The 23,967-nt window shown below is 41.0% G+C and overlaps 2 protein-coding genes across 8 annotated transcripts in view; one reads left to right on the forward strand and one right to left on the reverse strand.

Moving 5' to 3' along the window:
• MLLT10 (MLLT10 histone lysine methyltransferase DOT1L cofactor) overlaps positions 1–18,670 on the forward strand; it is a 115,064-nt gene extending 96,394 nt beyond the window's left edge. For 5 of the 7 annotated variants that reach the window (XM_031614447.2, XM_090142930.1, XM_090142928.1 and 2 more), the window contains 8 exons: positions 155–227; positions 4,601–4,755; positions 6,663–6,851; positions 7,258–7,346; positions 7,472–7,833; positions 13,750–13,852; positions 14,576–14,788; positions 16,956–18,592. In XM_031614447.2, the coding sequence (XP_031470307.2) occupies positions 155–227; positions 4,601–4,755; positions 6,663–6,851; positions 7,258–7,346; positions 7,472–7,833; positions 13,750–13,852; positions 14,576–14,788; positions 16,956–17,024 (1,253 nt within the window). In that variant the 3' untranslated portion in view covers positions 17,025–18,592. The other 2 variants (XR_016467815.1, XM_090142929.1) reach the window with 2 other exon arrangements.
• A 31-nt stretch (positions 18,671–18,701) lies between these two features.
• The window catches only part of DNAJC1 (DnaJ heat shock protein family (Hsp40) member C1), a 97,939-nt gene continuing 92,673 nt past the window's right edge, over positions 18,702–23,967 (reverse strand). Inside the window, exons 11-14 of the mRNA XM_031614451.2 lie at positions 22,810–23,294; positions 20,154–21,806; positions 19,855–20,015; positions 18,702–18,834 (exon numbers count right to left, since the gene is read on the reverse strand). Coding sequence (XP_031470311.2) covers positions 21,738–21,806; positions 22,810–23,294 — 554 coding nt within the window. The 3' untranslated portion in view covers positions 18,702–18,834; positions 19,855–20,015; positions 20,154–21,737. The remainder of the gene's footprint in view (positions 18,835–19,854; positions 20,016–20,153; positions 21,807–22,809; positions 23,295–23,967) is intronic.

Raw genomic sequence — 23,967 nt, forward strand, 5'->3', positions numbered from 1 at the left:
AGTTCAGCAATCTTAAACTAGTTACGGCTTTGCTCTTCAGTAGAAACTGCGGATAGAAGTTAAGATTTAAGATATTTTTAAGATACCTACATCAGCTTTAAAACTCTTATCTAAGAAGAGTCGATTTATCAGCTGTGAAATATTTACACTGCAGATCAAGATGTGGGAGATAACGGCCGCAGCCTTGCTGGCAGAGGAGGCTCGCCCAGAGGAAGTCTCTCGCCACGGTAAGCGGCATTTACTTTGCAGAGTGCAGGCAGAGGAAGTGCTATATGGTCTGGAAATCTTACTGCCTTTTTGCTTGTGATATGTAAGTGTTTTAAAAGCCTATGTGTATAAGTACGGTAGAAATGTACATCAAAAAAGGCTAGTGTGTACAAATAGCTAAAAATGGTCTGTAACTTACTTATAAACCTGATTTTGCTCATATATGAATGAAGGACTTATGAAATGGAGACTGGCTTTAAAGGGATTTATTTATCGTTGAAGGCATGCGTACTAATTACCTGCTGAGTTTTGTTACCGTCGTTATATTTTTATTCATATCGCAAAGGGCCCCAAACCCCACCGTCTCGCTGAGACAAAGAGCACAGTTAGAAGGCTTGGAGAAATTAACTGCTGGTACAAATTCTGAAACAAATTCCCCTCAGCACTACAAATACGCAGTAATGCTCTGTCGGGGGAGAGTGCCTTTTTTGTTCTGCTGCAGTTCACCTCTGCTACAAAGGGCTGATGTAAGCATTCTGCTGTTGGAATTGCAGCAAGTTATTTTGGTTTAAAATATTGACTGTTAAATTTCAGAATTGTGTTTTTAATAACATCAGTGATGCTTTCGATTTTTTCTTAATTGAATCTTTTTGTTGTTTAAAGGGCTTTGTTTTCCATTCTGGATCCCATATTGATTACTCGATATAGCGATATCATCAGATTATTATTATTATATTGACTGAGGGACTGAACATAGGGATTTTTATCTTAGAAGGAATTTTAGAATAGCTAAAATGTGGTAGTTACAAAGATACAGCATTATAACAATTTTGTTACAGCATGTATTTATTATACTAACTTATTATAAATATCACCAAATTAGGTAATTAATGTACATGTATTTTTGTTGATCTTCTGTTATTTTCCTTAATTAATCAAAAGACTTCTTGTTGCATAGAGTGAGAATATCCATTATAATCCTTAACTAGTATCACTTATTCATGAACTGGCTTTTACGTTTTGTAATATATGTTACTTCTAAAACAAGAAATGGAGAATTTTGAATTAGATTAGACTGTGTTCTCTAACAGATATGTATATTGATATTACCATATAAATATTTACATAAATAAGGACCGTGCCTATAGATATCCCTAGAAGTAAGTGAGAGAGATTTTTGCAAAGGGAAATGCTCAGCAATTAGGAAATTCCTGAATGTCGGCATTATGTAATCATTGCTGTGCGTGTGGTGGTTCCAAGTTGTAGTGCTTGCTTAGGTTTGCAAAGGGCTGGTCATCCTGTGGGCTGAGTTGTGTTCAGGCTGGCTCTGGATAGATTATTTTGGAAACCAAACTTCTTGAACGTGTTTTTAACACGTATTTACAGTGCTTTGACAGAGCGTATACTCAGTATATGTATGTGTAGTCCTGTATGTGATCAGATTTCAGTTGATTTTCATGAGAATGGCAAAGGAGAACGGCTTCATTCAGAAGCCGTCTGGGTCCTAAATTCCCCATCATCCTTCAATAAGTGCAAAAAAAAAAAAAAAAATCACTTCTATAATTCTGAAATGGAAAGATTGAAAAAATCAGTTTGAAATATCTTGTGTTAAAAAAGAAGTTCAGTAGGCAGCACCTTTCAGTGCTGTTCTGCAGTGCATTTCTGGCTTTGTAATATGTCTAGTGCTCAGTGATCTGGTGCTGTTGTAAACAGTGTGCAGATACTTCAGAGATGTTTAGGTAGTTCCCCTCTGTCCTGAGCTAAGTAAATAACTCTGGTTACTTAAAATACGTTTCATGGGATAGGAAGCTGACTTCAGTCTGCCGTTTAAATCTTTTTAATGTTACCTATATTATGTATTACAGTGATTTTTTTTTTTTTTTTCTGTGAGTTCTGACTTTCCTTTGAAGTTTATGAAATTTGAAAATCACACGCTTTTGGAAAAGAATCATAATTTGCAAATGGTTGTTTAAAACAAAAATATTTGCAGGAATAGTTGTTTGCTGTTGATGACAGCAGATTGCAGCTCTCCAAGAAGATGCATGTGATGCACGAGCTGTACAGTCCTTTCAGAAAGGACTCTTTGCATCGTTATGTCTTTGTCACCGCACTGTAATCACTGATGGGTATTTAAGCTTTCACATTTAAAATTTTCCTATCTGTAGTATATGGAAATGTATGTTACATTTAAGTGTACTCGGTGTGGGGGAGCTGTTTCCGTTTTGCAAAGGAAGAGCTGCTTTTCCCAAGGTAGCACTTAAACTTTTTTTACCCAATGCTTAACCTCTGATTTAAAAATATGCTTTGCAGTATCTGCACTGGCGTACGTTTGTATGTCTAGGTGCAGTTCAGTTATATTACTTACAGTTAATACTGTAAGAGAATGAACAAGTATACTGCAAACAAAGCAATCAGTTGTGAAAGTAAGCAAATGAGAAAATGAAACCAAGAAGGGATTCCGTCTCAGTGGAAGCATCAAAGCAGGGCTTACAGCGCTCTTACAGTCCTATAGGAAACTGTCATCAAATACTATATGGAATAAGGATTCAAATATAGCACACAGACACTGTACCGTACCAAAGGGATGAAGTAGAGGATCAGCTGGAAGAGGATGGGTTGGCTCTTGTTGAGGTAGAGAAATCTAGATGCTGTTTCTTTCCAGGCAAGGACTGCAGCACTGTGTACTTGCGCATTGCTTTATTTCTGAGTTGATGAAGTTGATGGGGAAACCATCCTGAGCCCAACAAGCCTTTTGTTGTTCATCTACAATTCAAATGGAGTAATCTGTTAGGGCGGTGTTATGTGCTTTTAAAATGCATTGGGAAGTGCTTGGGTGCCTGTGTGTGTTGTTTGTTTGTTTGATGTAAATCAACTGTGTGTAGAGTGTAGTGCATCTGTTTAGAATGTTTCTGCTGAAACCTTTATTATTTCAGCACCTCTTGCAAATACCTAGTTTTAAGGCTGGCTTGTTTTTTTGCTTTGTCTCTGTGTTGAACTGTTGACCGCTGTTGGGTTGTCATCTCTTGTCAAAAAGCACTACCTGGGTTTCCCATTCACCAGACTTCTTTTAATGAGTGTTATTCTTTCATCCTGTATGCAAAAGAGGAATTATTTATAAATACCTACAGAGTTCTTAAGTCACCTACTTAAAACCCTTTCTCATAAAAATCACTTTGCTCCGCTGCCTACAAAATGCTTGCCAGTCATTAGGTAGCTAATGTGCTGTGACCACTGCTTATTGCACTGGTCATAATTAACACACTGATTTCCTGAGCTCCGTATGTTGTCCTGTACTGGCACTATGGTGGTCTTGTTGGTAAGTCTGCATCATGTAGAGCAGTACAGCCGTAATCCTGTGATGGGGCCAGTATTTATTGATATATAAATTGCTATATATTGATATAAATAAATAAATAAAAAAGTATATAGCATCCCGAATCTCAACTCACTCCGCTTGTTTTAAAAACAAACAAACCAAGCAACCAACTTTTGTTGTTGGCCCTGTATGAGAAATGGAGCTACGCATACGTGAGGCCGGAATTCCGAGAAATACACTGCGCATCTGGTTTTGCTCACAGGTCAGAGTTTGCCCCATCCATTGAGAAAGGAGCCTGCTCGTAGGTCCTGAGGGCTCCCCAGCTTTAATAGCGGCTGTATGCTGAATATTTCATTTTCTCCTGAACGAGAAAAGACATGTGGCAAAGGGATTATTCCTTAAAATATGTGTGATCGTGAGTGGAGGGGGGGGAAGTATGTTAAGTGTGCACAGGACAGGCAGGAGGCAACTTTAACTTCCATCGTGTTCCTTGTGAAATAATGTTTTCATGTAAAAAAAACGAAAGTGTTTTTATGTGATTCTTTTTAGAGCAATTTAGGCAGTGGAATTATATATGACCTTTCCATGTATAAGTGCCATTATTGTGATGATTTTAATAAATGGTTTTTATTTTCCCGATTTTCTCTTAAAGGTTTGAATTTTTCTTTAAATCTCAGTGATATATATAGGCACATGTAATGGTTCCTGCAGGGAGGGGTGTGTTGTGTAATTTAGTGCAGTGTTTTTTTGTCAGTTCGATGCTACTTAGTCTCTATGCAAGAAGTTGTTCTGTTTTCCCAGTATAAGCTGTCATGCTGTGAAATACTACTCTTTTTTTTTTTTTTTTCTTTTTTTTTTCAATGAAACCCTTGGCAGTGAGAACCAGGAGTTCATGGTGTTGTGATGAATTAACTTAGTCTCGGAAGTACAAGATTCGTAGGTGCTAAGGGCTGATACAAGGTTTAAAAAACAAAAAACAAACAAACAAACAAACAAACAAAATCCTTCAACAGGTTTTTGTTAATATGTTTCCAGAAGTCAGTTTCTTTAAACAATAAATTGCAATATTTTCAACAGATCCCCTGTAAGCAGCTTGCAGGTCCGTTACGACCAATCAGGAAACAATTGTGGGGACAGTTTGCCTCCGGTAGCAGCCAGCATAGAACAGCTTCTGGAGAGGCAGTGGAGCGAAGGACAACAGTTCTTACTGGAACAAGGCACCCCCAGTGACAGTAAGTACTCCCAGTCTGTTCCTGTGTTACCTGTTACCTGTGTTATCCATAGCTGCCACGCAGTCGTTGTCCAAGAATTTTGTAAAGACTTATTTTCTGTTAGAAACGGAAATATAAACGTAGTGTTGAATTGCAACGTGGATGTTAGCGTGACAGTGGATGATAAGAGAGGTCTGTCTTTAAATTTTTACAAATGGGGAAATTGTGTCAGGCCAGAGGAAGAGAGGAAGTGCATTGTAGATCCAGCTGGTTGGCTGTGGAGTTTGAAAACATCCTGCACTCTTAGATTCATTGCTGCAAACGTGCAGAGCTCTTAGAGACTATGGACTAGTAAATCACAGTTTGTTTCACATAATATAATTACACTGGTAATTTTTTATTACTCGATTTAAGAAACTGCCATTTCTGTTGCTGTTTTTTTAAAATATACATTTACAAATGTTGGGCAGGTGTCCTGCTGTGTTTTGTGTCTCTCAGGAAGTTCTCCAAGTATGCAAATTGTTTTTTCCAGTTATATTTAGTAGCTTGAAATAGTCTCAGAGTGAATAGTGAAGTGCAGAAGGGATGAGTAGATCACTTGGATCTTGATATTCCAGAATCTGTCAGTATCCAAGGCAATGATTGAATATATTAAAAAAAAAAAATGTTTTTTTTTTTGTGTTATATTTTATTGAATGTGTTACTCTTCTTGATAGTAACGTAAAGTGGTATCTAGTTGGTATTTTTATGAATGGTATCCTGACAAAAATGCTAATTGTGAGGAAATTCATGCAGGGATAATCCTTTAAACATGATAGCTGGAGGACAGGTTTAGCTAAGTCTTATTGCATCTCATTTGGGCTCACTGAGGGTTCCTTTGTATGTTCTTGAAGAGGAGGGATAAAAGCTAAATCCTTGGGAAATGACCAGATGTGCCTATACCAGTAGACTTATGTCTGTAGTAGGCCCAGAGGTCATGTTAAACAAATACAATTTAGAATTTAAAAAAGAAATAAATGGCTATCCTTGTGCCTTTACAGTCATACTCTAATGCTAGTTGGGAAATCCACATTCTGAAACAAAATCAGAGTTTGAGGAAAGTGAGCTTGCTAAAATATCATGTTAGTACAGAAGATGATGCCCTTTATCTGGAGGGAAAAAAAAAAAAGAAAAAAAAGAAGGGGGAAAAAGAAAGGGGGTGGTAACTGGAGTGCTCACACAGTGCTCCCTGCTGGGTGATTTGTAGATCGCCACTCAAAGCAAATGGGACGGCGCTGCCTGCAAGGTGGGTCGTGGTAGCTTAACAATGGGTGAAATCTTGTCATTGTTAATCTAAGTTCGGGTATCACTGTACAGCAGATTAAAATAATAATTTCATTTTCACAAACTTTTGTTTGTTTTTACATAGCTGTAGCTGGTTGGTTGTATCGTTACTTGAATGCGTATTTTCCAAATGTTTCCTGTTTTGATGACGTTTAATATTTTAATATGACACCTGAAATAGAATTTTCCTAATTAAGCTCTTAACCTGTGCTGCTAAAATAGTACTGGTTTTGTATTCTGGCTGTGGAGTGATGTTGTTGTGTACTTCTGTTTACTCAATGTCAGCCCCAGTGCTGCAACTCCATGTGTAGTAAGATGGTGTGGTTACAGCACGGCATTACTATCTCATGCTACATACTTTTTTCCACACTTCAAATTGCACAAACTTTGCCCAGTTAAAGTCAAATTTGTCGTCATCTCTCATTGATAATGTTGCCTTTGTTTCCACATATAGTTCTATTTGCTTGTCCTGTTTTGTAATATATACATTAGCATTATTCATTTTCTAAACTTCAGGGGCTATGTTGTGTCACCATGAGTGACTTCTTACTGAAAGAAGAAAAACTTTGTGGTCGTGAAAGATAACATCCATGTTTTTATCTTAGTTTTAGGAATGCTTAAATCGTTACACCAACTTCAGGTTGAAAACAGAAGGTTGGAAGAGCAGATCAAGAATCTGACTGCTAAAAAGGAACGGCTTCAGCTTCTCAATGCACAGCTTTCAGTGCCCTTTCCAACACTGACTTCAAATCCTAGCCCTTCTCATCAAGTACATGCATTTCCCATACAAGCAGGTAAGTGGAGTATGGAAGTGTGGAAGTGATTAGAATGATTTATATGAAATAATGGCACATGCCATTGATGGAAGGTATTATGAGAACAAAATAAGTACTTCTTGATGTGGAGATTAAAAAAATACCTCCGATGTTTAAAATCAATTGGAAAACATGTATAAATTGCTTGATTCAGCACAGTTTGTTTCTCTTTTTGTTTTTCAGACTGAAGTAGTCTGAAGCACATCTGCTTGAATCTATTGATTCACTAATCATGTAGTTAATATTTTACTGTTCAGCAGTGATTCTGAGGTTGACTTTACATTTTCTGTGTTTGCCTCTGGCATTATTTTGAAATAATTATTCTGAATCTCTTTACATGATACCGAAATTTAATCACTGTATGTTGTTTGCAAAATTGCTTTAGCACCTAGCACCGATTCCTTGAACAGCAGCAAAAGCCCTCATCTGGGAAACAGTTTTTTACCGGACAATTCTCTTCCCGTGTTAAATCAGGTAATAGTTATTTCTTTCTTCTAAACTTAAACTTGTTACAAGTAAACTCGTCGTAGTCCTTCTATTTTGCTGCCACGTGAAATTTTAAGCAGCTGAGAGGGTTTTGCTGTTTGTTTTTACACCAGGAGATAACCTCCAGCGGACAAAGCACCAGCAGTTCATCAGCTCTTTCCACTCCACCACCTGCTGGGCAGAGTCCAGCTCAGCAAGGCTCAGGAGTCACGGGAGTTCAACAGGTCAATGGTGTGACAGTGGGGGCACTAGCTAGTGGTATGCAGACTGTAACCTCCACCATTCCTGCAGTGCCTGGTGTGGGTGGAATAATTGGAGCGCTGCCAGCCAGCCAGCTGGCAATCAATGGAATTGTAGGGGCTTTAAATGGGGTAATTCAGACCCCAGCAACAATATCACAGAACCCTTCTCCTCTCACTCATGCAACCGTGCCACCCAATGCAACGCATCCTCTGCCAACTACATTAAACAACAGGTAAGAATTTGCTGATTTATCTTTTTCTTGGTAGTGTCTCCTGTTCTTCAGTTTAGTTTTATTTTTTAACTGTCTCTGTAAAAAAAAAAAAAAAAAAAAAAGGTACGTTTTCTTCTTCAGCCTGCAGCTGTCAAACTGATTTGTGAAAGAAAGTAAGAAGAAGGGGAAAAGCATGAATAGTCATGTTAAAGATGTTTTCTGTTTAGCTTTTGTGAATCATCACTATGTCCTTTTATTTCTGTTTTTTTTTTTTTTTAATAGTCATGTTCTAAAACAAATGCAATTATGCAGATGTGTTTCAGATCTACTTTTAGTTCAGAAAACAATATTCTTTGTCTTGCCAATTCTTCTTCCAGGATTCAAGTAGCACTGGAAGAGCTACCGTTTGTTGCAGTTGTGGGGGGTGGAGGGGAGGAGAAGGGGATTAGTATATGGTCGTGTAGTTAGCGAGGGAATAGGCACAACTGACCAGAGCAGTGGTGCAGCTGCATGGGGTTTTTGGTTTTTGCTGTATGTCTGCAAATTAGTTTTTTCAAGTCATTTTCTTAAGGATTTTTAAATGTGTATAAAGTTCTGTGTCTGAGTATTCATGACAACCCTTTTGCCAAAAGCAGACAAAACTGCTGCTTGAGATGCAAGGTGAATGAGTAACAAAAGGAGAGAGCTGCTTTCCAAGAAGGCTTTGGGCTGCTTGGTCTGGAAGTGTTCTGGGGTAGAGCAGAGCCAGGGATAACTCATCATGGAACTCCTGATAACTCCTGCTTCCCTTCCCCCCATCCCTTGCGTTGCCTTTGCTTAGAAAGGAGAAATACATCTATCTGTAGAAGAAATGCCTGCAAACAGGGAGTGAATTACTTGTCTTTGAGTTTATTTTTGGAGATTATGTTGGATTACCCACCAAAAAAGGGAATGTGATTGGAATGGTGCAAGGGATTCCTGTTTCTGTAGCTTCTTTTTCTGGTTTTCTTCCTCACTGTTCCTTTGGCAGTTTGTGAATGTTCTTGTACACTGTTGCTGCCTGGTATTGCTTCAGTAGGCTTGTAAAACCTGATACTTCTATGCGTACTTATATGCTACAGTATTTTTACTGAGGTTATTGTGGGTTGTTGAGTTTTTTTTTTTAGTTTACATTGTGTATGACCATAGCATTTCGTAAATTAAACAACAGACATTTCCTTAAAGAGTAGGTATTTTCTTTTTATTTCTTATTTTTTCCTTTCTTGTGTATCAGAGATCTTGGAAGAAAACAAGAATTTTCATTTACCTTCCCAGAAGTGTGAGGAGTCCTTTGTAGTGAGAAAGTCTCAGAAAAGTCAGTAATGCTGACGAGTTGTACCATGCTTTGTGCTTGCAGGTAGTGCCAGGACACACTGGTCGTGCTGGTGTTGTCTCACATGCTGTTTGACTACAAAGATAATTTATTTCGGTCTATAGTGCAGGAGTTCTTTTGTCTCTCTTACGTCCATCATAAGTGCTGTCCCCATTGAGCACGTATGTACCTTCAGCACTGCTCTGGTGCAGCTGCAGCTGGGTCTGTTGGTCAGCTCTCACCTCATCTTCTGTCATAGTCTGGAATATTCCCGTGATTCCCTGTTCTTACTGCAACAAGTTTGTGATGTATAATTCTGTCAACATTTCCATTCCTCTGTTTCTCTTGTCAGCATTTTGATTTCTGTGTTTCTCCTCTAGCATGATCTCTTTCTGTATTGCTCCCTTGTTAATTTTACTACGGTTTTCACACAACTCTCTGCTTTTTTTGTTGGGCTGTTTTTGAGGTGGTGTTGTAATTACCCCCCATTTTCTATGAGTTTTCATTATTTCTGCTTTTTTATTTAGAGGAGAAAAGTTGAGGCCAAGCAAGCACTCAGGCTTGCTAGGGCTGGAATGATTGTTGTAGCAATACATACATCCCTTGTTCCTGTCTCTTCAGTTATTCATTTGACAACGTTCTTGAAAAAATATGGAAAAAAGCAACCTTTTTTAAACTAAAACTAATTTGTGAGTGGATTCTGGGATGACTTTGGATGAATTAAAAATGGAAGAAAAAAAAATCTATAAGTATTTTCCATTGGCTGAGATCACTTCTTGTGAAACAGCGTTTGTTCCTCCTACCCCAGAGGCCGGTGGTGCTTCAGTGGCAAGGATCTGACTGCTGGGCAGTGTGAAATTCCTCTAGGTATCACTGCTCTTTGAACTCTTTGAGCATGAGTGGGAGGGGTAAATTGTCACAGGCACAGGCTGGCCTGAAGTGCTGCTGCCGTGCTGTTTGCAGCTCTCTGAGCGTGGTTAGATGCTGTGGTGGCAAACAGTATTGGAGCTGGTTTAAATCCCTATTCCCAAGATGATGGGAACTGAGAACTCAATCCAGCTTTCTAACCTTTTTTTGTATTGCTCTATAATTAAAAGACCTCCCAGATGTTCCTTACATCGCTACGTACGGTAACTTCCCAAGCTTCAGAATCTGCTCAGTTTCATGTGAGAAACTCTACAAATTGTTCTTACAGAAGTTAACTCTGAGTAAGAACAATTTGTTAACTCTCTGTTAACTGTGGGACATGGGGAAGTATGAAAACACTGATTTACACACTCCTGTTTGGGAGAGTTTCAAATTATAGGTAAAAGCCTACGTTCATTCAGTAGAGAAAAATACTCAGCCTTTCTCTGGGGGGGAAATAGCTTAATGGAGATTGTGTGCTACTGGGTGACTTAAGTGATCTGAGGGAGAAGATAGGACTGTTTCTTTACATGCTAGCAATGTGAGAAGACTGGAAGATAGTGAGTTCCAGACTGACCATAGACCTTTCAATGAGGAGCAAAAGATGCAAAATTTACATTCCAGACTGATTTGATTTGGAGAAAGCTCTGTGGTGACATGCAGTGAGCTTCCTCTTCCAGGATGTTTAAGAGCCACACAGTTGTTCTTCAGCAGTGAGGTTTTGTATCTGGATGTGTTTCAGCTTCTGCTTGTGGGTCCTTCTCCTAGCTGCCTCTGTAGAGCAGGAAGGGAAGGCAGAATGGAGAAAGAATGGCAGCAGCTGGGAAAAAAGAAGTGCTAAGATAAAATAGAAAGGGGGGAAAAAAAAGTTTTTTTTAACAGTGGGAGGAAAAAAACCGAGCAGAAAAACCTTACTACAGTATAGAAAAAGTGAGGTAAAAAGTGGAAAATAATGATCATACTAGCCAAGCTGAAGATGCTTATTTTTTGCTGCTGTTACAAACATTTTTGCTACAGTTGAATTTAAAACTGAATGAAATGATTTCCAGTAATTGATGTTGCCATTTGGAAGGCAAACACATGTGGGGAAAAACAGTTGTACCTTATTCCTCTTAGATGGTGTGCTTTATTTTTTCCTTTTGCAGTCAGGAGGGAAATCTGAGAGTTTCCCTGGAGAGGTGAAAATAATCTAATAAACATAGCTTGAATTACTGGGAAATAAATAGAACACCAAATGGTCTCCACCATTGTGTCACCTTAAATCCCTGGCGTGTCTGCAGCTTGAACGTTTTGTACACTTCTGATCGTACAGTTTCTTGAAAAGGATACAGTACATCTATGAAACTGAGGTTAATCAGAGGCAGAAGGGTCTTCAGAGCACACAAGGTCAGGAGAACTGATTTCTTGACTTGGGGAGAAGGCCATTGCAGAAGAGCTTTGAGATCTTGGAGGGAGTAATGAATGTTGTGCTGGCGGTGACTGTGGGAAATGTAGTGCAGCCCAGCATTTCCCACAGCTCTGAGGTCATCCAGCGAAACAGGAATCAAAGCTGATTTGTGTTGCAGCCATAGAGAAGGCTATGCTACTGCTAGTTGGCTGGTTAGCTCCAAGTAAAAGGCAGAAACGCCAAGGAATGGGGTTGCAGTGTGCTGATGCTGTGGAGAGTCAAGACAGAGAGTGCGCCCTGAAGACTTAGTAGCCTAATTGTGCAGATGCATGGCTGATTTAATTTCTTACTACTGATCACAGCCAGCAATCGTCTTGTCCTGTTGGTCGTCCTGCACACAGCTTCATGCTGATACCAGTGCTTGTGCATTCACACAGTAACCTCCTCCACATTAACGGATGGTCTTGCAGTGCGTTTTGTGTTGGCTTAGGTTTCAGCTCGATTCCCATGAGATGCAGCTCATTATGCAAGAGAGAGGGCAAAGGCTGGGACCACAACGTAGAGCTGAAAGGGAAATACTTAACCTTTCAGCAGTGGGATAAGCTTAGTAAGATCAGCTTAAACCAATCACAAAACTACACCTTAGTAATTTGATGGGTGTTTTAACCTAGTAAAAACTAATGCTGGTACCAAAAGAATAAGTCCAGCTGTCTCCCTGGTTGTCTGTTCCAAAACCACCCTCGTGCTGCTGGTCCCACAGTGAACTGGCACAGCTGCAGAACCCTTTATTTCCAGAGCAGTTGTCAGCTGGATCAGTTCCCTACCTGATTTCCTAAATAGCTAAATATGTTCTTTGATCTTTGTAAGGATACTGCAAATTTGTGATACTTTTGAGCTGCTGGTATCACTCTGCTGAAGGAGCAGCTCTCCAACCCATTGCCAAGGAACTAAAGTGGTCCCCAGCAAATAGAGGTTTCTTTGGCATCTGGTTTGAAAACACCTGATGAGAAGTTCCTGTGGTTGAATCGGAAAAAGTTCTGGTGCAGAAAATCTTATAGGGGCAGAGAGAGGAATGTCACAGTCAGGTGCAGAGGCTGCCAGCTTGATTCCATGGCAGCATCGGTTGATCCACTGCAGGGCTGACTGTGCTTTCTAAATTACAGACAAGGTGTAGGTTATAGATTTGAATATGGTAAGAAATGAGAATTAAAAAGAAACCTGGACAAAGTAAATCTCAGCTTCTGTGCCTTTAAAAGCAAGCAAGTGCACGTGCACACACACAACTTTATTGACTACTGTGTGGGTGCCTAATAATGTTTTCAAAGAGATTTGGAAGGTGATGAATTTGATGAGTGTAGGTTCGTATGAGGATGCACAGAAGTCTGAGGAAAAGAGGCAGCTTACACTAACTGAAACGTGTGTGCATCCTAAGACAATCCTGTAGAGCCTGTGGCTTTGGAACAAGTGTTTGACAGTTCTGCACCAGAGTGGGATAACTTCAGAGCGAGGACAGCTCCATACTGGCACTGGTTGGCTGTGGTCGTTTTCACTGCAGTTTAGGAGGTTACCAAGGCCAGCTGCCTGCTCTGCCTCTGCAGCACAGCGGCAACAGCAGACTGAAGGAGATGCCTTCTGTGTCAGGCTGCCATTGGCAGCACTTAATGATTTGAGTACTAATCAAACTGATGATACAGCTTGCTATGTGGTAGACAGCATGTTTAGAAGAAGTAGAAGATCGCATTAGAAGAGGCGGATTGAGAAGCAGCTTGAGGGGATTTGAATTTGATGAGAGTAGGTCAAAGAACTGGAATAGGAAAAAAGGGAAAAAAAGCTCTAGTATGACAGATGGATGTGAGCCTGGCAATCGTTCCTTCAGTGGGGAAACAAATAGTAGTTTTAGTGACAGACATACAACTTTTGGTAACAGGTATGGAAGTACTAAAGGCTGGCAAGAGCTGTCATAGGAAGGCTGTGTTCCAGGTGATTTGGAAAGTGGTAGTTAGTATCCAAGTCTAAAATAATATGCACACACATCAGTGTTAGGTCTGCCTACATCTACGGAGCTGCCTGACTTAGAGGCGAGGTGTTGCTGTTGCTCAAAATAAATGAAAAGGTGCATTAACTAGTTTGATGGTGCCTGGGTTTGTATCAGAAATGGAAATAATGAGGATTTAATATTGGACATGATGGAGTCAAAATGCTAAATAGGAACTGTCTATTTGTATAAAGATTTTCTTTGTTTCAATGGAATGCTGAAGTGAAAAGTTCCCATACTTTGATATAAACTACAGTATCACCCTGTCATACCCTGCAGTGCCTCAGGACTAGGATTACTTCCTGACCAACAGAGACAACTTCTACTCCATCAACAGCACCAGCAATTCCAGCAATTACTAAGTACTCAGCAACTCACATCAGTAAGTTTTCCAGTTAATTATAACTCATTCTTCTTGTATAGCCTAAGGCACGAATAGATTCCCTACCCCAAAACAAATATTAGGAATGTGTTTAACTTGATATTACAGCTTTTGAAAATTTTCAGTTGTTTCAGTCTTTTAGGATGACAGTCACACTAGATTGCAGAACGCTGCTGGGCTCCATGTATTGCTGTCAGAGTTGTTCCCTGACAGTCCCATTTTGCCCCTGTGGCCTGGTGCTTTGTGTCTCTCAGCATTAGCTGTGGGCAGTGGGGTCTGAGACCATTTGTTGGTTCTAACAATATGCAAAGTGAAGCCCTGTCACCACTAGGACTGCAGTGTGAAACATCTTGGGAATTGCCATGAGCTGTCCTTGCTCCCCCTTTCAGTACTGACACATCATAGACAACTGGTTTCACTGTTTGTGTTGTCAGTTGTGCAGTGTTAGTACTGGTTTAATATTCTTCTCAGATATGTTTCTTTTGATAGGAACTTGCTGAAGCCAGCAGGCTTAGCTGAACTTCTGCTGAGCTACTGATTTCAGGAAGTTTTATAGACACTTTCTTCCCTTTCGTCCAGTCTTGTGGAACCTCGTTAGTGTAAAATAAATCAGCTGGGATTAGGTTAAGGGTTGTGCTGATGGAGGATACACAAGAACCCAACGAGAAGCTATTACTCAGTAACTAATTCTTGATTATTCCCCCTCCCTCTTCCCCATCTCAGGAACAACATCAGGCCCTTCTGTATCAGCTAGTACAGCAACACCACCGCCACCAACACCACCATCAGTCCGAAGTACAGCAACTGCAGATTACTGGAGGAGCACAGATACCCATAAACAACTTACTTTCAGGCACGCAGGCATCACCACTTAATGCAGCTTCTACCAACCCATTCCTGACAATTCACGGAGATAATGCAGCTCAGAAGGTGACAGTAAGTATATTTCTCACCTCATTTTCAATGAAGTATCTCCATAACGTAACCAAGTGATAGGAAGCAAGTTATGTGCATGTTTCACAACTCAAGGATGTGGATTTTTTTTTATTATTTTTTATTTTTACGTTTAATTTTTCTGAAGCTTTGAGCTGCAGTTAATGAGCTTCAGAACTCATCCTGTAGGTGACAAACATCTTGTAGTCACATCGGGACACCTTGTTGCACGCTCCTGCTTCTCTGGATTAGGACTCCAGTCCAGTGACTCCTGCCTGCCTCTTGTAACATCATAACCCAGTCCTCAAGCTTCCTCCTTCCCCAGCTTTGCATGTCACTGAGTCGGTCCTTCCTCTTACCACTTTACTTGAATAACTTTTCCTCATCAGGCTGCAGGGGTTGGTTGACAGCTTGAGAGATGAGGAGCCCATTGCTGGGACAGTGAAATATGTAATTGGAGAATGGTTACGTGTGTCTTGGATCTGGCATGGGAAAGTGAGTCTGTACACAGGGAGAATAAGCAACTCCTCCTTTGCTTGTTACAGTAATAAAACCTTTCCTGGACAGATAAAAAGGCAAGACATTTTTTCCAGCAAAGATGTTCCATTTTCTTCAACTTTTGCCCTGTAACCTCCATCCCCAAGGGACGAATTCTTTCTTTATTACTCTTCAAGGAGTGAAAGAATAGACTTCATTCTCTCAGGGTCGTGCAATTAAGATAAGAGAGGATGAAGGGAAGAAGCATATGGAACTTGTAAAATCAGAAGAGGAGTAGAACAGGAAGACAAAGTTCCAATATTTCTTGGAGAACTCATGAAGTGGCAACAGTAGCAGGAAAAAGGAAGCTTGTCTGCAATAATAGGTGGGAAGAGTTTGGGGCCACATTGGCTGCCCCCTCTGCTCCCCACTTGCAGAGCCTGAGAATACATTAGGGGCACGATGGGCAGCTGGGCCTTGGATGGTACTTACCCAGAAAGGAGGAGAGAGACAAAAGATGATGAATTTTCGAGATGGTTTTCCTAAAAACAGCTCCCTCTGCTTTTATTAAGTTGTGTGGGTGTCATCATTGTTGCTTTCTGTGATGTTGCAAACCATACTGCAACCCACAGTATGTGGTATGGTCATCTTTCCTGGGCACCAGATGAAGGAGCAGAAGGGCTGTATCACAGGAATTTGCTCAATGCTTTGGGTCCTTTTGGAAATGTAAGAGTTGGTTCTTATATGTTTCAAATTTATCTCCATTTTTTGAAAATTAAGTAGTGAATAAGGTTGAGACCCTCCATTTGCTTTGCACCAGAGCAAACCTTTTATGTGATGTACTTGCTTTGAATGGTTTGAAATGGCTCTTACTGGCTCTGGAGATGGTGGCCAGCAGCAGGCATTTTACCAATGTGCTGTTAGGTATATTTTTTTTTTCTTGTAGGAGTTAGCTGTAAACAGTTCAAGGAAATCTGAGAACATCTTCTAAATGAAACCCTTAGAAATATATATGTATTTTTTGAAATTGCTTTTTTTTTTTTTTTTAAAGGTTAGATTTGAGAGAGATTGCATTTGATTGTTGAACTATTTTAATCCAAGAAGAATTTAAAGCAAACTCTCTACTTGCAGAAAGTTTGGATGTTTGAACCTCATTTCAAATTGAAGAGGTTTTTCAAACATCTCTGAGTGCTCAGAAGATGAAGTGAGGCTTTTGCTCAGTTGGGTTCAGTATTTACAGGAAATGTCTTTCCCACAATTTATGAAAGAAACTCAACTGTTGCAGGGACAGAATGGAAACAGCATGTCTGTGCTGTTGGAAAAGGATAGATTTTAACTGTGTGGTCAATAGCGAAGGTCACCTGTTTTTTTGACCATCGTGGGGACACAAGGACAGGCCAATAGCTGGGAACAGAAAGTCCCGTTGGAAATGAAAGCACAAGCCAAGCTTGAGCACTGCAGTGTGAGCTCCAGCTGTGAGCTCTGCCAAGTGTAGTACTGCTCCTGTAATTATTCTTTCCCACTTTTTTTCTGTGATACGTAATTACTCTTTACTGTGCAAAAGTAACCAACTCACTATTTAGATAGCTGTGTTCAGTTTACCTCATCTGCTCTGTGTACTATGTATTTCATTTCCACTTTATTTGAGTTTGGTTTTACTTAGCTCTGTATTTTATAATCTGATTTTTAGAAGTATTTTCTCTTACACAGAGGCTCAATGATAAAACTGGACCAGTTGCATCAGAGAAGAGTTGACATTTGAGTGATACTTGAGAACTGCACGTCCTGCTGTGATAGCACTTCATCTGCCTGCAAACTGCAGTTTTCCTTTCTGCAGATATGAAGAAATGCAACAAGGAACTCTTACTGCACAGCAAAAGGTTAATAATTTTCATAAGGATATTTTTGGTAGGCTTTGATTTGCTTTCTTGTTGCACTAAAATGGATATAATTTTTAATGTTTGACTGTGAAGTAGATAAAACTCTGCAAACCACAGTTACTTTGTCAGAACAAAAATGGTAGTGAGTACAAGTTAAACCACAGAAAAACATACACATGACTTATCAGTACTAATGTTAAAACCTAGAGGCTAGAGAACTGTCTGCAGGCACGTGTTACCTTGATTTTGGAGCAGGAGGGTTTCTTTGTTTTGTTAATTAAAAAGCTCAACAGAAGCCCAAACATAGTGTCTGATCCCTGCTGCAGTTGCAATCTATCCTTCAGACTAAGCTGGCAGTGGCAGTCTGGACTTGCTGTTTATTGTTTCCTTTTACACACACACGCATTCGGAAATCTGACTCACAAGGGAATCTATTCTGAACTTTTATTCCTTTAAATTCCTGTTGCTATATAGTGGGAGCTTTTCCTGAGTAAGAATTACAGTATGGAATCCAAAGTTAATTAATTTTGGTGTAGGTTTTAGAGTGCCGAGGTTTTTAAAGGAACTGGTTTGGTTCCAGCAACAAAGTTTTCTTACCAGATGAGAAGGCCACACTGGAAGAATTAGGTGTAGTGTTTGGCCTAAACCAAGTGCCTGTTGCTACCTCCGCTTCGTTGGAATGGCTGCCAACAGCTGATGATGCACTAGCCGTGTCCTTGTGAGCAGCAGGAAGAGTTGCACCAGCAGCCTTGTCGTTCTGCCTTTACTCCAAGTGTTTATACCACTGTAGATAGCTCAGGCAGATTGTTACCTGGGTCGCTTTTCACTAATAAACTACCAAAAAGCGAGTGAGGGTTTCCCACTAAAATTTTCAGTGGTTGAAACGGATGGGCTCGTGTTCAACGGTGGCTGATGTGATGGCGTGACTCTATGCAGCGTGGTGTTAAATTGGGGTAATGACCACTAATCAGTGCTACGGTGGGAATTATTAGGGGAAGAGACCCAGCTGTATTTAGACCTCCACTGTGTACTTATTTGGAAGAACATGTTAATTCTGCAATATGTTTCTTAGTTAAACATTGCACAGTTCTTACCTCATTTCTGTAAATAAAGTTTTGTGAATCTGTTTTGTATTGTGAAGAATTCATAAGAAAACATTGATATTTTGATTTGTAATATTTCTAATTAGTAGATTTAATTGAAGAAGTAAAAATAATTTATTTTTATATGTTCCGGGGAATTTTTTAAAAATGTCACAGATCACTTTTGTAGATACTTTACAAAAGTCAAACCGGTGGTTTATTTTACCCTCTCGCCCCACTGGTGAATATTCTGTAACGATTTGTACAAAAGGTAAGATGGAAATGTGCTGTTATTTTGACTAGATGTAAAATTCCAAGTGTATGAAAAGATATGTACAAAGCTTTTGTTAATAAACTTTAATAATGTTTATAGTTGCACGCTGCTTCTGTGAACGTGAGTCTTGCAGAAAACACCGCTGCCGTGGCTGCAGTTGCACCGGCTGCTACAACTCCATCCAGCAACTCTGCAGAGAACTTTCTCAGTTTCAGCTTTTAGGAGCCACGGGTGGAGCTGCGGCGCTTCCTGGACACAACATCTCCTTGCAGTGCTGTGCTCTTGGCTGCTGGCAGACCTTTCTCTTTCATGCTGCAGAGAGCAGCTGCTGTGAAACTGCACAAGGGGTGAGAGGTGAGCTGCTGCACTGATGCCTCACGCTGATGCTGAGAGCTCTGTAGAGCCTGGGCTAAGATGATCGAGCTCTCTGGTCATTGCTGGAAGTGTATTTTCTATAAAATGAGCTCACTTCTTTCCAGGAATTTTGTGTGCTGTCCATGCAGGTGTTGGTAAACACAGCAGGAGCTGCACTGAAGTTCCTTACAATTGTTTGTTCCCTGTGGCTCAGCGCAGGCCTCAAACTGGGACAGCTTTTGGGACAAGCAGCTCTGAGCTGCTGCTGTAGGCTGTGCCATTTGTAAGCTGCCTTCTCTGCTCAAGTTCTGAGGAGCAAACATTTCTATTTTCAAATGCGGAAAAGTGCAGTCCTGAAAGAAGGCTGGTAGATGAACTAGCTCAGAATTAATGAAATATGTTTTTGTTACAGTGGGGTCACCACTAATCCTTTGCCAGCTCAGTGGCTCTTTGGCAACTGAGCCTTCTGGGAAAGCTTCCCTTATTGCAAACTGTTGGTTGTGACCGTTCTGTGCAGTTGGGGCAGAGGCTGAGGAACAGTGGTTGTCACAAGTTCCACTAAGCCAGTGCTCAGCTCTAGAACCAGGCACCATTTGCTCCCCTCTGGAGGGGTGCTGCCCTTGTGCTTCTGTTGAACAGTCAGTACTAAGGGAGAGTCGTGGCATATAAACTCTGGGCCCCTACAGTTATACTTCTTATTGCCTGAGGGAGGGGAGAACGGCCCAAGATGCTCCCAAGCACTTCTAGGTAATCCTGAGCATCCCTTCTACTGCAGTGGTGGAAGTGAGCATTAAGTACCCATAGCTTTATGGATCTAACCTGAATCTAAAATCCTTATGGCGGAGAGAAGTATCAGCCGCGTAGTATCTTTTCCCTGCATGTTCTTCTAGATGGACATGGTCAAGAGGAAAGTGTCCCTGCCTGTAGCAGGGAGTTGGAACTGGATGATCTTAGAGGTCTCTTCCAACCCAAACCGTTCTATGATTCTTCAAGAGGGCCTACCTGATTTCTGCCATCTGTTTCCTGGTCAGACGCAGAGTAGCATGAAAACAACAAAGGTAGAATGAGATAGCCAAATTCAGGGCAGTCTCAACTTCTCAATGTGTCAGAGGCTGGTGTCACAAGCCCAAGATAGTGGTGGGTGCTGTACAGTGCTTGTATTCCTGAGGGACAGAAAATCAGCAGGAAAGTAATGAAAAGGGCAGTATTGACATTAAACAAAACTGATTTGCTTGTTTTTATAGAATGAGACCACATCAAAGCCAAGTTCACATGAAGGCCAGATGCAGTCAAAAACCAACCTTGTTTTGGTGACTTTGCAGATCCTGACATCAAAGGTGCCAGTCTTTGGCAGCAGTTCAGTAGGAACTGTTGTCCATGCAGTGACACGAGAGCAGATCATGGGGCAGTTAGTTCTCCTGCCAGCAGGACCAATGCACGTCCCTTCCCCAACCAGCTTGTTGCCACTTCTGCACCTCCATAGGCCTGTGCTGTGGGCAGGGTATGCTCCTGGCCTGATGGCCACAGGCCATCCATCGCCTCTATCCAGGAATGGCCAACGCCATGTTTCAGCACTGCCACTCAGACCAGTGCCACCAATGCTGTGCCTCTATTGTGTCAAAGATTCAACCTGATAAGTGTGACACAAGGAGGGCCTTACCATTAAGGATGCACCTTCAGCTAAATAGTGTCTGTCACACTGGCGCTAATACAAATAGTGTTTGTCAGGCACACTGCTTGAAGAATCCCAGTAAGAATGGGCTAACCAACCAAAATGTTTCTTACCCATAAGCGGTGTGCACTTCCTTGATGTGTTGTTCCCCACGCAGAAGCTCTAGGGCTCAGAGAAGCTGAAGGTGTTGGGCACTCAGTGTAACGCAGGCAAGTCTCACATAGAGCTTGTATGTAGGTTTTAAAGATTTCCACTGATAAAAGCATCAAATTCTTCCCAAGTCCATACTCTCTTTCCTGCTATTTATTGTTACATTCCACTTTTTCCTTACAGCCTAAGGCTAATTTCCATCTATTACCAAAAAACATTCCACGTGGTAAAGAAACAAATACAGAACGCTGTCATCTTTCCTCATGGCTTCTCCCTTACAGTTTTACGGAAATGGGAACAAACGTGGTGAGATGCCCATCTGTCAGCAGCAGCACAATGGGCAATGTTAGCAGGAATAGTATCAGTATGAAGGGTGGGACGTTAGTGAGGATTTCTGGCCATCAAGCTCCAAGTCCTGAGTTCTGATCTGCTCTTCTGATTTTTCATTTTAAGTTGAAACTCAACGGCTCCTTAGAACCCTGGCTTAAATCAGAGTGGGGCTGGTAAATAATTCTTTAAAGAATCTTTAATGTTTTCTGCAAAATACTGTAATGAATCAGTGTTCTGATTTGCTAATACTGTTTTACAGCCCATTAAGTACCCACCACCCCCATATTTAAAGGTTAGCATAATTTTTTCAAAGTTACGAAATACAACATAGCAAATAATGAATGGTAATTCTTATTGCCTCAAATGTGAAATCAAACCATACTGAATACAGCAGATATAAATACCGAATTAGGAGGGATCTTTAAATTTCTTATATTCTGTAGCCACCTGTAACCAGTGTTGCAGAATGCAGTCAGTGGGGTGGGTTACCTGAAGGCCCACTCCTCTTTAAGACATCAGCACCTCTCCTCGTAAGCAGCTCCTACACAAAAGTACACCTTCATTCTGCAACACACAAAAGAGTTGGCAAGATGACAAAAGATTTATTGATACTTTTTCTTTACTAAGGCACATGACGTATAGAAATACCGAGGTACAAAAATGCAGTTTTCTGCATATGAGTTTTACCACCCCAGTTTGACAAAGATGATGTAAATTCTTCTGCTCAGAGCACTCAGCTTTTGGCCATTTTTTTCTTTTGTACCAGTTCAACAAGCAACTTGTATCTTGCTATACACTCCTCCTAAAAGGAAAACAAACATTAATTTGATAAATTAGAAGAAAGCCAGGATGTGGCACTTTTATAATGCAGGTAAAACTTAAAGCAATACCAAAGTTGCACTGAATTTCAGAAGGATAATCTACATCTGTGAAAAGTGGATTAGAAAAATGAACTTTTGATTGATGTTTCTTACTGGGTAATTTCTCTCTTCCAAGAGCACACCACACCAAGAAACCCCTGCTTGCTATTTCTATACAACGCCTGTAAATGCAGCAGTTAAACAGTTGTATGAGCCCTTCCAGAACAGTTACTCAGGTGTGAGCCGCACTGCAGGCACTTCACTCTATTAAAGATGAGTTTCTGCAGTCATCTCCAGCACCAGCTGCCATCCTGCACTGATGCACAGCTTCAGAGCCACAAAGTGCCTGCAGCCCCTGCCTGCACTTCCTGCTTCCTCACACTGTTTTTGGCACAAGTAAAATAAGGATTTTCTGTAGCTACAATGACAGAGCAAACAAATGGAGCTAGCACAGCTCGGACAGAGCCTAGCACAACTCTGTCAATCACAGCCAATCCTATTTTAAAAAGTACACTTGCAAAAAGAGAGCATTTACAACCTGCAGCTGGATTACTTAGTGTGCTGTTGAGATGGAACAAGAAGGGTATGGTAAAAATGCAAGTAAAAGGGGTCACCAACAACTGGTTACCAACTCTGAATCAAAATTTGTTTCAAAATGTAATTTGTCTGCAACAGAAGATCTGGAAGGCACAGGAGAGGGAGGTGTTCTGAATGAAACAGGACTTACTTCAACATTTCTGTAACATATTAAGCAAACTGATCTAATGGAAAATACCTTCAATAATCAGCAGATGTGATGGTAATGGTTTGATGTCTTGACTTTTGGCTACAGGTGAAGTAACACCTTCACTTTGCTGCATGGCCCTTCAGTCCTTAAGATATTCATAAATGGCTAGAACATACATTTCCTCTTTATTTACGTTCTAATTCTAACAGTAACTGTACCTTGCTTTTTCCAGGAACGCATTTTGCTATTTTGTCCCAGCGGTCCGACGTTCCCTTTGGATACTGCTGCAAGGCCATTTCCAGAAGCTTCTGTTGGTTCTGAGTCCACAATTCTTCTAAGGCACGGCTCTTCTCTCTTTTTCTGCTCTCGTCATCACTTTCTTCCTCCTGTTCCGTGTTATCGAAATCCTTCTGGCGTCTCACTCTGCTCTTCTCCTCCAATCCCTCTTTTGTTGCTGCTGGCACCATTTCGGGTGCTTTGGGAACCTTCCGCCTGCGATGCCTGGTCTCACCAGCACTGCCCTCCTTGGGATCCGTTTGGGCATCTGTCTGTTCTGGGCTGTGACTGAAGTTCCCTTCCTCCTCCTCCTCCTCCTCCTCCTCTCTTTCCCTCTGTGTGATGATGTGGTCTGGCAGATTCATGGAGACTTTGGCATTCTTGGAATTCTGGGCCAAGGTCTTAAGCTCGGAGAGCCTGGTGACACCTGTTTAAAGCACTGCTGTTATACTTCTAAATAAACCATAAACAAGAGGTACTGCAAGTAGGAGGTACTCGGAACAGTGCGGAGAGCAGGTGAAGCCCTTACAGATCATGCTAAATTCCTCATGTTTATCCAGAAATCAAGGCATTTTTATGAAGCAATGAACTTAGTCAGTTATGAGCTCATCTAGTACATGTGAAGTAACCAGTAAATTACCACACTGACAAACAAGAACAGAACAGCATCAACAAATGAACAAATCACAGAATGGCCAGGGCTGGAAGGGATCTCAAGGATCATGAATCTCCAACCCCTCTGCCACATGCAGGGCCACCAACCTCCACATTTAATGCTAGACCAGGCTGCCCAGGGCCCCATCCAATCTGGCCTTGAACACTTCCAGAGACGGGGCATCCACAACCTCTCTGGGCAGCCTGTTCCAGCACCTCACCACTTTCTCTGTAAAGAATTTCCCCCGACATCCAACCTAAATCTCCCCTCCCTCAACTTAAAACCATTTCCCCATGTCCTGCAGTTATCAACCCTTTCAAAGAGTTGATTCCCCTCCTGTTTGTAGGCTCCCTTTAGGTACTGAAATGCTGCAATGAGGTCACCCCACAGCCTTCTTTTCTCCAGGCTGAACAAGCCCAGCTCCCTCAGCCTGTCTTTGTAGGGG

The sequence above is a fragment of the Phasianus colchicus genome, chromosome 6, assembly GCF_987193195.1.
Source record: "Phasianus colchicus chromosome 6, bPhaCol1.hap1.1, whole genome shotgun sequence".
Lineage (NCBI taxonomy): Eukaryota > Metazoa > Chordata > Aves > Galliformes > Phasianidae > Phasianus > Phasianus colchicus.